This window comes from Myotis daubentonii, chromosome 10 (assembly GCF_963259705.1).
Source record: "Myotis daubentonii chromosome 10, mMyoDau2.1, whole genome shotgun sequence".
Taxonomy (NCBI): Eukaryota; Metazoa; Chordata; class Mammalia; order Chiroptera; family Vespertilionidae; genus Myotis; species Myotis daubentonii.
This window is the reverse complement of record NC_081849.1, coordinates 78,667,545-78,679,969: the sequence shown is the minus strand read 5'-3', so window position 1 is coordinate 78,679,969 and position 12,425 is coordinate 78,667,545. Positions and strand designations below refer to the sequence as shown.

Below are 12,425 nucleotides of genomic sequence, written 5' to 3'. Positions count from 1 at the left end.
CTTATGTCCTCCTGATTCCGGTTTTTCTGACTTGAGGAAGAGCCTGGCTTCTCACAGAGGCAGGAGATGCCTCAGCTTGGCAGTATGGAGTTACCTCAAAAATTTAAAAATGGAACTGCCTTATGACCCAACTTTTCCACTTCTGGGAATTTATCCAAAGAAACCCAAAACACTAATTCAAAAGATTGTATGTACCCTTAAGTTCACTGCAGCATTATTTACAATAGCCAAGATTTGGAAGCAGCCCAAGAGTTCATCAATAGATGAGTGAATAGAAGAGCTGTGGTACATTTACACAATGGAATACTACTCTGTGGTAAAAAGGGAAGAAAATCTTACCCTTTGCCACAGCATGGTTGAACCTGGAGAACATTATGCTAAGTGAGATAAGCCCGTCAGAGAAAGACAAGTACCATATGATTTCACTCATATGTGGAATCTAATGAACAAACTGAACCACCAAGCAAAATAGAAACAGACTCATAGATAGAGAGCAGGAGACAGCTCTGGTGTGTTGTGGGGAGTGGAGGGATTGACCAAAAAAGAAAAAAAATAGAACTCATGGACATGGACAACAGTGTGGTGATTGTGGGGGGTGAGAGTGGTGAGTGGAGGTGGAAGAGGGCATATAGGGGATAAATGGTGGTGGGAAAAAATAAAAAGAAAGTAAAGGAATACCAAAGATTAGAAGGTAGGAGAGAGGAATAGAACAAATTATCTCTCACCGCCCTCGGAAAGAACCATCATCTTTTAAAAATATGTATATATATAGATATTTTATTGATTTTTCACAGAAAGGAAGGGTGAGGGATAGAGAGCTAGAAACATTGATGAGAGAGAAACATTGATCAGCGGCCTCCTGCACACCTCCAACTGGGGATGTGCCCACAACCAAGGTACATGCCCTTGACCGGAATCGAACCTGGGACCCTTCAGTCCGCAGGCCGACACTCTATCCACGGAGCCAAACCGGTTAGGGCTGTACCATCATCTTGATCTTGTTCTTCTAGCCTTCTTTGAGCCACCCAGTTTGCGGTCCTTTGCTACAAAGGACCCAGAAAACGCCAACTAGAGGGGCTAGAGTAGTAAGCAGTCCACATCTTTCTTTGATGAGTACACATTGGCTGTGGATTCATGACATTTCTTGTGATATGCCAGGTCCATCTCGACCTCCATTTCTTCTACCCTCCTGGAAAACTTCCTAATGGTTATGCCCAGTCCAAGAGCCCAGGACCCCAAAGGATATTCTGTGAGAGGCCATACCTTTGGCACCCAAGATAAAGCTTAGTGGCTTTGAGCAAATCACATTTCCTGGCCTCAGATTCCTCATATCCAGAATAAACTAGTCATACAAAAGTAACTAAGTGTCTCTTTCTAGCTATAAATGTGATGATTCCCGCAGCACTGATAAAGGTTAGCCTGACCTTCTATAACTCTCTTCATTTATTTTTTTATTGAACCAACTTTTACAAATATACCACATCTTGAATATAAGCTCTATCTGTCATTTAAAAGAATATATGTATTTTTTATTGATTTCAGAGAGGAAGGGAGAGGAAGAGAGAGGTAGAAACATCTATGATGAGAGAATCATTGATTGGCTGCCTCATGCATGCCCTACACTGGGGATCAAACCCACAACCTGGACATGTGCCCTGACCTGGAATCGAACTGTGACCTCTTGGTTCATAGGTCGACACTCCACTGCAGAGCAATGCCAACCAGGCTCTATCTGTCATTAAAAAAAAAGTATCTTTATTGTTGAAAGTATTGCATATATCCCCCCTTTTCCCCATTGACCCCTCCGCCCCATCTTCTCTCCACCCCCAGGTTTTCACCTCACTATTGTCTGTGTCCATGGGTTATACATATATGCATATAAGTAATGGATCATTTTCAACAGTATATAATTAATGAGTTGTTAGCACAGTGTATTGGAAAAGTGTGGCCATATATATCAGAAGACCTGAAATCTAATCTTGATTTCAGAATAATGCTTAAATTAAAACACAAAGTAATATCATCTATTCCTTTCTGCAAATGATGGGTTAGGCTAATTTTTTTCCTTGTACTCCAAGAGAAGAGTTCTTTTCTTTTTTAAATCCTCACCCAAGGATATCTTTTTATTGATTTTTAGAGAGAGAGGCAGGGATGGAGAGAGAGAGAAAGAGAAACACTGATTTGAGAGAAAAACATTGATCAGTTGCCTCTCGTATGTGTTCCAACTGGGGATCAAACCCACAACCTAGATATGTGTTGGGACCAGGAATTGAACCCACCACTTTCTGGTATAGGGGATGAGGCTCCTACCAGCTGAGCCATCTGGCCAGGGTAAGAGAAGAGCTATTTTCAGTTATAATGAGTCTAAAGTAAACCCAGTAGTGTAGGTTTTTCCTTTTCTCAATCCTACCCACACTTTTTTTTTCTAGTAACATGTTTTTTCCCACCAAACTAACTCAGCTTTTGACCACCATGAAAGCCACACAGTTTGTCTTTTCAAGGCTTGGAAAGAGGTAATACCATTGTGATATTGGAAGTTATCATATATGACATTGGACACAGCATTTTTGCCTACTGCTGACCCTTGTCCAAGAGTCTGTGTCCTGAAGCCTTTGTAAAAACATCTCAAAAGGTATGAATTCAAAAAGCCCATGTATGCCTGGCTCAACATAAAGGAAACTCATAAAATGAAGCCCGTGTGGTTTATGTGCAGTTCTGATAGGCATACAGAAGGAATTTGTTATGAAAGCTGTTCCTTTATTCAAGGATTTGTGAGCACACATGCTTTCTTGATAAATAATTTTTCCATGGATTGTTTATAATAGCAGCTGGTAGACTTTTGTGGTGTTCTGTTGCTTATCTCCAACAAGAGAACAGGCATAATACAAATAGTTATGCATCACCTAGACTTCCATTTGCAATAAGGAACACAGACAATGCCATACCAAAGTGAGTTTATTGACATTCCTTGAAAGTGATATGAGGGAAGAGAAAGCTTGGCCTGAGTATCACGTGACATTTCTCTTGTCAATGGTAGCAAAATCAGCCCAATAATGTGGACTTCTCCTGCTATTGACTAGAACAAAGACTTTTAGCAAAATTGTTATAGGTATTTCCTTAGATAATTCAGGAGCTGCAGGAAGTAGGCTGATGGACTGACATTTACTCTATAGTCTACCTGTTGGCATCTATTTTTTTCTATTGGAACAAAGGAACTCTATGTCACTAATAGGAAAATAACACTTTCTCTTTTGATCTTATGAGAGCTGGAACACCTATCCTAGATTTTTATGTTATAGAATGGAAGCAATAGTTTTAGTGAACACAAAAATAAATAATAATAATAATAAAAATAATAAAGCACCACATTTGTTATGTGAAAGTCTAACTAGTTTCATTTGAAAGTGCTTCATCTTGACTTTGAAAACATTTGTGGCAACTGAGAAATTTTCTGAACCCAAAATTTGGACACACGGTTTGACACAGGACTGACAATGTCATAAATGTAATATTTAAATGCCCTGGAAAGTCCAGTTCATTGACTTGCACAAAAATACACTTACTGTGAAAGGACATAGGGACATATGTTAAAGGAGAACACATTTAGACTTTTGTCATATTTAAAGCCTGCCAAAAATATATATCTTTCTTAATTTTGCATTGCCATTCAAAAAATTGTGCTACAATAGTGATGGTTAAAATTTTTTCTCAACTTATATATGCAGGAAGTTACAAAGAACTCAGGATATTTAGAATACTTCTGATCCTACAGAGTCAATTTTCTATTTTTAAGATTACTGTCTTCATATGACAGAATAAAATGTGATAGCCATGAAATTAATAATACTTTATAGCATTTCAAAAGCATTTTTTCCAATTGTAACATGTTTTTCTCTTTTGTATTGTTCTTGTTTATCCCTCAATTAAGGGTAATATACTTTACTAAAACTAGCTCTAAAAGATCTTGTTTTAGAGAAAATGCTGTTTACAAGTGATTAATTTTATAATATGTCATGGAGAAAACTCATACTTTAAATGAAAAAAAAAATACAAGTGATAACAAATAGATCTGCCTTGCCCATTAAATTATATAACTTGGGTGGTTTACATTTCCATCTGTGAAATTAATAGCATAATTTAGTCCTATAGCTGTTTTATTATATATAATGAAGAATTATACATAATTTAAAAATCAGCCTCATGTATGAGGAAATATTAACTAAGAAAACATCTTTCAGAACATAGAAAAAAATAAAAAGGATCTTTCTGTAATAATTATCTGTATTCCTTTTTTCTTTGTTTTTCTTCCTTAAGGAGTCTATCAAAGGCTTTAATGGGATCTGGGACCCTGTAAAGCAAGCTATGCATTCTTTCAGCTGACTTTGACAACAGGGTTTTTTTGAGACTTTATACTTTTATGAAACACTGTTCCTGTAATGCTTTTTGAGATACATCTAGTAGAGTCATGGCATTGGGGGTAGGGTAGGTAAAAAAACCCATTTATGACCAAGTTATCTATCTATATATAATTTCTAGAATATCTTTTTCCTTCTGCATATGGGTGGAATAGACATTAATTAATCTAATCAATAGATTAATTAGATATTTGTACAATTTATAAAACAGGTTCCATTTTTAACAGCTTTCTCTCTTGCCAATGCCTAACAAATAATATAAGTACTAAAAAGAGAATTGATTGCTTGAATTAATGAGTATTTACATACATGTAACACCAAGTTCTAAAAATAATAGATGCCTCCTACACTAGAAGGTCCAGCTCATTGGCTTGCACAAAATAACTTATTGTTAAAGGACATATGGTTATGTATTAAAAGAGAATGGCAGCAGTAGTTTTATCCTTGTATGTATTAAAGCATTAGAATTGTGAAATGATCAGCATAATCCTTATGTTCTGATTTCATAAATAAATAATAGAAAATTTTTCAGATATTGAAATGTATACTGAATTTTATAGGTTCCCAAATTCCATATTATGTACCTTACACATTCAATTCTATCTTGGGAAATATTCTTTCTAGACGACAACTGAAAGCTAAATTTCTATAACATATATATTCCCTGATGGACAAAAAGTACACTGCAGCAAGGGGTGCTGGGCATTGTAAATAATCCCTACTAAAAGAATGTTTCATATTGGAGTGCAAGGAACACAATGCATGTCCAAACACAGACTAATGTAATGAGAACAAGGCTTGGCTTCATAGGAAATTAACTTTGTTTTATGTTTCTCACCAGTTTTTCTTCGTTTCCTGTATTAATAAAACAAAAATGCGACATTTCAACAGTGGGGCCTTTCAGCTCTTCTTTTCCCAGTGAAGAAAAACACTTTTTATGTGTGACATAGTTCAGACAACATGGATAACAAGGTTAGAAAAATAGCAAAGGACCATTATGCTTGGGTTTAGATTGAATGTCTTTGGAGCTTGCAGTTGTTTTTCTGGAAACACTAAGTTTTCTGTGTTATCTCTTTACTGAATGCTAAAAGAAACTAATATCTATTTTGACACAAATCAACATGCCTTTGAGGTGTTAGGGCTCTGCTCTGGGAGGACTGCTATGAATGAAAAAGCACTATACTGCCCTTGACCCCTAACAAGCACCATCGCTATCTGCAGCTTCTTATTTAGTGTGGTCCCTGTGGACAATCAGATGTGAAGGAATTTGAATGCCATAATTAAGAAAACAGCATGAAAAATCAATATTCAAGTTAAAATAAAAATTTGTTTGCCATACAAGTAATTACCTGGCTTTACCAGAAGTCATGAGATTATCTATGCATTTTTTCCCCTTTGTGTGGGAGAACTGTAGCGAAACAGAACAAAACAGTACAGCACTCAGGTATTTAAACCAACCTACTATGTCCCCCTTCTCTTTTTCCTGTTTGCTTCATCACATTGTATATAACACGATGGGGGCGGAAGCCTTGTCATTTATATGAACTACAGAATGAGATATCCTTCTTGGACATGTGCACGAGTTTGTGCTTCTTGTGTGGTGAATGTTCCTGAAGGGTGTGTCCCTCTTAGATTTCTCTAAGCTGAAATTGAGCCACAATCCCCACAACCATTGGGATGCATTGTGTTGCATCAGGAAAGGTGTTTATCTCGCTGTTATTATTTGTTGGAAAGTGTCATATTTGCACCATATGTTTAGGCTAGTTCCAGCTGATGGGACTGATGCCACATATAAATTATGAGTTGAATGTAATAAAAAATTTTGGGTTTTCTACTGCTGCTTTTGCATGGATATATGCACAGGGAAAAGTAGAGCGGAGGGAAAGAAAGAGTTGATCAACTCCTAGTTTTAGAGTTGGTTGTTAGAAATTATATATTAAAAAAAAGGTGGCTCTGCTCAGAAGACATGGGCATATAAAAGCTTGGAATGCTTAATGCTTACAATTTTCCCTTAAATTATATAAATGGAAGTAAACATTTAATACTATTTGGTCAAGTGTAGCATAACTAGCATTCATATTTCATTGTTAGTAATGGAGGTATGTGGAGATATACACAGATCTTGAGACAGCTGTTCTTTAATATTGCATACAGGCTAGCAGTTCATTGAAAATAGAGGAGATAAGCCTGAAGGTTATATCTTAGAAGAAGGCAGTTCTTCATGCACAGCTTTTGTCCATTCTGATTTGGTTTGAAAGTAAAAATCATGAAGTACCAACATCAAAGAAGAGTTGATTCAGGGGAAGGGAAAAGGAAAGGGGGATTTTTCCAGAAAGGGTGGTCACTGTCCAGGAAAATGTCAGGCGAGTTTCCATTTCTTTATTCAAGTCCAAAAGTGCTAGTTTCTTCTACTGCTGTTAACAGCTTTTCATACAACATGGAGTATGAGGGATAAGGTGGAAGATCCAATCTGTTGAAGCATGTGTGTGCCCTGAATGGGGGAGAAAAGATTGGTGAAGGCGTTTGTTTCAATGATATAACTGGTTAGGATACATCTCTGAGCAGTCTGAAGCAGTGATCAGAAGTTAGCAGAGCCACCATTTAGGACCACCATAAAACATTGCGAACTAAGAAACATAGCCATCTAGACTTGACTAGACCAGCTGAGGAAGTGGACTAACCAGAAACAGGTGGTTTGCATTTGTTAGCAAACCACACTGAACTGGAACTACACTAGCAAACCAACAGTATCAGTTTTATTTTGCAGTTAAGGTGTGAAAATGAGTGTGGTTAGTGAAGGAGGTAGAAATGTAATTAGTATTGGAGGGTCATATTCCCAAGCCTCCTTGCCCACCTCTGACTTCTGGGTCTTAGTAAACCACGTACATAGATTTAGAGATACCAACAGATGGCTTGGAATTCTGAGATACAATGCTCTTTCAGGTCAGGTGTGCCCCGGAGACAGTCCAGCTTCTCTACAGTTCCCGGTGGGACAGATAGTCTGCATTTCTAAGAATAGCTGAGCTTGTGGGATAGTCCTCCCTGGTTGCCTAGAGTGTCCCTTGCTACCTTCCCTGGTTTCTGTTTTACTTGCCATGTGCTTCATCGTGCAGACTCACACATGCCAGTATCTGGCCTAGACAAGAAATGGCTTCCCTGCCATGTGCTGACATATGGACCAGGAACAGACCCATGTCACCTGTGCAGGCCTTAGAAGCCCAGGCCACACAGAATCCTCCTATGGAACTTCAAATGGGCCTGACTGGCCTCACCCTATCAGAAGTTCTTTGTTTTTTTTTTAGAAACCTTGGTTGATGCTACATACCAAAGTAGGAAGAAAGGTAGATGGGTGCAGCTGAAGGTTAATTGAATGCCTTTTCCTCCCTAGAAGGGGTGGTAATTTGAAATGGTGTTTTGAGAAGCCAACCAGCACAGAAAAGGGCACTATAAAATAAAATCTATACTAAAAAGAGGGTAATATGCTAATTAGACCGGACATCTTCCAGACATCCTTCTGGACAGAGCCATGATGGCGGGGGCTGAGGCAGAGGTGGTTAGGGGCGATCAGGCCAGCAGGGGAGAGCAGTTAGGGGGCTATCAGGCAGGCAGGCAGGTGAGTGGTTAGGAGCCAGTGGTCCCGGATTGCAAGTGGTCCCAGATTGCCGGTAGTCGGACATCCCCTGAGGAGTCCTGGATTGGAGAGGGTGCAGTCAGGGCTGAAGGAAACCTCCCCCACCTCCCGTGCACGAATTTTGTGCACTGGGCCTCTAGTAATAACATAAAATAACAATAAAATAATTTAAAAAGTCACAAAGCAAATATACATATAAACAAAACTAAACAAAATCCTAACCAAAAAATAACATTTTTCCTTCATAAGAATTTTTTTGGGGGATATTAAACTCTTCATTTAAATGACAAATTCCCCAGAGGAGTTGTGTATTATTTATAACTTTTTCAGAATCCCAGTGATCAGGCTGCTGCAGTGCTCCAGGAATGGGGAAGATTGTTTGGGGGAGAGAGAAGGTGAGAAGAGGGGAGAGGGAAAGTGGGGAGAGGGGAGAGGGAAGGTGGTTTTCCTGCACAAGGAGAATTGGGGAGAATGTTGTTGTTTTTGCCCCCCTGCATCCATTCTTCCTTCTTTTGATAACAGCTTTCTCATTGCCCTTGGGAAACCCAGTGTGGGCACAGGATAATAGGGTATATGACCTTAAGGATTTAACTGGGAAGAAACATAAAAATAGGCCAAGATTAGCAGAGTCTCAGATTATTAACTAAGATTCAAATAGGCCTAAATTGACTTCTAAAGAAAATATTTTACCCAAGCTTCCGTGTTTGAGTAGAAGTGGAAGGGTACTCTGTAAATTGAGTAGGATAACAGTTACAGTGATTCTTCTCTGTCTTTACCAAGATTGAAACTAGGACATACTTGGGGCTATGGCTAACTAAAGTAAGTGGGGCAGAAACATCCCAAGTGTGCGTTCGGAACTTGCTGAATTAGCCTAGAGCAAGATATGGGCAGGCATAACCTTCTTGGTTTTCTTTCTCTGATCCTTCTCTCACTCATGAGTGAAAATATTATAGAGAAAAATATCCCATATTTACAAAATACATTGATTCGGTCAAAGATAATTTCTGGGAGTAAACTGAAAGCAGTCACCAATAGCACCTCTTCAAGACCCTGTCTGAACACCCAGAATTTCTTCAAAAATTACTTTTATCTACAGCCTTGATGAACTCCCTTAAATAAATTTCAGTTTGTAACCTAAAAACGTCTGAACATAGTCTGGCCATTTCCCACCCCCAGGCCTCGCTCATGCTGCTGCTTCAGCCGGGAATTGCCCTCCACCCATTCACTGCCCCTCAGTGCTCACCTAAATGCCAGCTTTTTGTGTGACATCTCCTTCGGTCTCAATCAGGGTTAGTTCTTTGTTCTACTTGCTTTTACTTTTCCTTCTTAGTGCCCCTCTGATTCTACCTTGTATTATGATGTCTTATATCAGGCTCTTTTCCTCCCTAGACTGTAAGCCCCTCTGGGCAGGTACCTTGTATCTCAGCCCTCCTCAAGGTGCATTATGGGGGTAAGCTATCGACAAATGGTGACTCAATCTCATTTCTCTAAAACCATAGCAGAATGTTTCCTGATGACTGCAGCCTACAAATCTATTATTAAAATAGACAAATGGAAATCTTGCCCTTTTGGGCTTATTTTCTTGCCATTTCAGTAGGTCCAACTATCAGCAGAACCATGCAAATGAACAGTGAGGGTCTGCTGAACTCTGTGGGTAAATCCAGGGACGAACACTGCACCAAAGCTTTAGGCAGTTATTACTCAGCTAGGTATGAATCCTGTTTTCTGGGCCTCCTAATACATGGAAATTGCAGAATTGTCTTCAGGACATTCTGGGAATGTCAAATCTGAGAAGGCTATGAAAATAATAGTTCAGTAAATCCTTCCATAACAGGAACTCAGCAAAGGTATTTTGGGAGGCCATGTAGAAATAGAGCTGACTTTAATGTGAATCTTCTTTAATGGTTAGAAAATATCAGTACAAGAAAATAATATGGATCAATCTTTTCTTCTGTTTGTTGGGCAGTATTTATTATACTAGTACCTATACAGAAGTATCTTTTTACTGCTTCTTATTTCACTGACCAGGTTTATGCTACTCAATGTGGCATAGAAAAGACTCAGGAAGCGTTGGCATTAAAACTCATGTTAAAAGAAATTCATCCTGTTAAATTACCTGGATCCTTAGAACCTCCCTTTCTGAATTTATCTCACAATAAGTTCCTCAATATCTTTAAAAAAATCCTCACTTGAAGATATGTTTTATTGATTTGAGAGAGAGAGAGAGAGAGAGAGAGAGAGAGAGATTGGTTGCCGCCCGTAAAAGCCCCTATTGGGGATTGAACCCAGACTGGGAATCCTTTTGGTGTATGGGAGGATGCTCCAAGCAACTTTGAGCCACTTAGCCAAGGCCCACAATATCTTACTGTATAGAAGTCACTGTAGAGACCTGAGATATATGTGGTCCTATCCTCACATGTCTTAAAGCATAGTAAAAAAATTTGCAACATTTGAGCAACTACCCTACAGAGAATATCAAGTGATATGTTGTGAAGTACATACACAGAGCTGGGAAGAGTAACTTTGGGCTTCTAGCCTCTTCTCCCCCACACCCCTTGCAAACAGGTAAAACATTCCTCTTTTTTAAAAAAAGGTTTTCATTGATTTTAGAGAGAGAGAGGAAGGGAGAGGGTGAAAGAGACAGAAACATCAATGGGCTGCCTCCTGCATGTCCCTTATTGGAAATTGAGCCTGCAACCTTGCCAGAGGGAGACATTCCTCTTTAAATTGATTGGGCTACACACAGATTGGAAAGTTTCCCACAACTGATACATGGACCATGATATTATAGCCCAAATACCATCAATCATTAAAAAATCATTAAGAATATGGTCTTGCCGGGGCCGGTTTGGCTCAGTGGATGGAGCGTCGGCCTGCGGACTGAAAGGTCCCGGGTTTGATTCCGGTCAAGGGCATGTACCTGGGTTGCGGGCACATCCCCAGTGGGGGATGTGCAGGAGGCAGCTGATCGATGTTTCTCTCTCATCGATGTTTCTGACTCTCTATCTCTCTCCCTTCCTCTCTGTAAGGAATCAGTGAAATATATTTAAAAAAAAAAAAAAGAATATGGTCTAAATTAACCTCCCAGAGACTTCTTACCTGCACCTTTCACTAATCTTCAATATATACATAAAAGCCTAAGTGACCATCTGACCATCCGACCGGAAGCTATGATGTGCAATGACCACCAGGGGGCAGACGCTCTGATTAGTAGCTATGATGCACACTGACCAGGGGGCAGATGCTCAATGCAGGACCTGCTGTGCTGCAGTGACTTGGCAGCTGCAGTTCTCGGGTGACGCACCTGGAACCAGAGAGGAGGGAGCCCGATATTCGGGGGTGCGTCACCCGAGAACTGCCCTCTCACAATCCAGGACCCCTCGGGGGATGTCAGAGAGCCGGTTTCGGCCTGATCCCCGGAGGCCAGGCCGAGGGACCCTACCGGTGCATGAATCTGTGCACCCGGCCTCTAGTAATTCATATAACAATACTTAGTGTTCCAGAAAAGAAGTCTATGCTAAAGGATGATCACCCAAGCTCAAATAAAAAAGTATACTCTGCTCTCTTTAGCAGGTTTCCTGAAGTTGGCAAAAGCCTCATACCTGGGTAGAGATGTAATTTTCCCCCATTTCTCTATGCAGAAACGCCGAAGCCCATTGCTTCCTCGAAGGGCCGCGAAGCCTTCATAGGGCACACTTGATGTTCCTGTGACGAACTGAAGTAATCTTAACCTCTGCTCATTATTGAAGTGCTCCACTGCGGCCCAGAACCAGCGGATCACAAGATGCCCATCATGGTAACCTGAATGGAGCAGACAGAGAGAGAACGAGAGGAAGTAGAAAAAAGAGGAAGGAGGGGAGGGAATGGAGAGATGAAATACACATCAGGTGTGGTAAGAACGAAACAGCTGCTTTTGATCTGCTGATTTCTGTAGTAATGGCCAGTAGGTAAGTCTAAAACAATTTGTGTAACTTGGTCAATTTTAAAAACAAAAGCAGATTCAGAAAGTACCCACTTTATAAAAATGATCAGATGTTCTGAGAGATGTTCTTAGAGATGTTTGGGAATCCATCAGTCATTTCCTGCCTCATATAAATGTAGACAAGGAATGACTAGACTTAGTAGAGATCATTAGGATCCTTAAGAGACAAAACCCTCTATGAATACATTCTTTTATTTTATTTTCTGTTTTTCTGATGTCAGATCTTGGTAACTACATACCATGGAAGAGTCTAGGACTTAAGAAAGGCTGGAGGTAAAGGGCAAGCTTGGTTAATGGAAGATGCTGGGCTCTCCAGCAGCCATTGATACCTACCCCTGGAGCAGCTGCGCTCAGGCCAACCATGGGCTGAGATGAGTTGGGCCCATGGAAGAAGTAT

The 12,425-nt window shown here is 39.8% G+C and overlaps 1 protein-coding gene across 3 annotated transcripts in view; it reads right to left on the bottom strand.

Moving 5' to 3' along the window:
• Positions 1-2,942: 2,942 nt before the first annotated feature.
• The window catches only part of HECW1 (HECT, C2 and WW domain containing E3 ubiquitin protein ligase 1), a 152,913-nt gene continuing 143,430 nt past the window's right edge, over positions 2,943-12,425 (bottom strand). For all 3 annotated transcript variants that reach the window (XM_059655760.1, XM_059655759.1, XM_059655761.1), the window contains 2 exons: positions 11,649-11,847; positions 2,943-6,906 (listed from right to left, as the gene is read on the bottom strand). In XM_059655760.1, the coding sequence (XP_059511743.1) occupies positions 6,795-6,906; positions 11,649-11,847 (311 nt within the window). In that variant the 3' untranslated portion in view covers positions 2,943-6,794. The remainder of the gene's footprint in view (positions 6,907-11,648; positions 11,848-12,425) is intronic.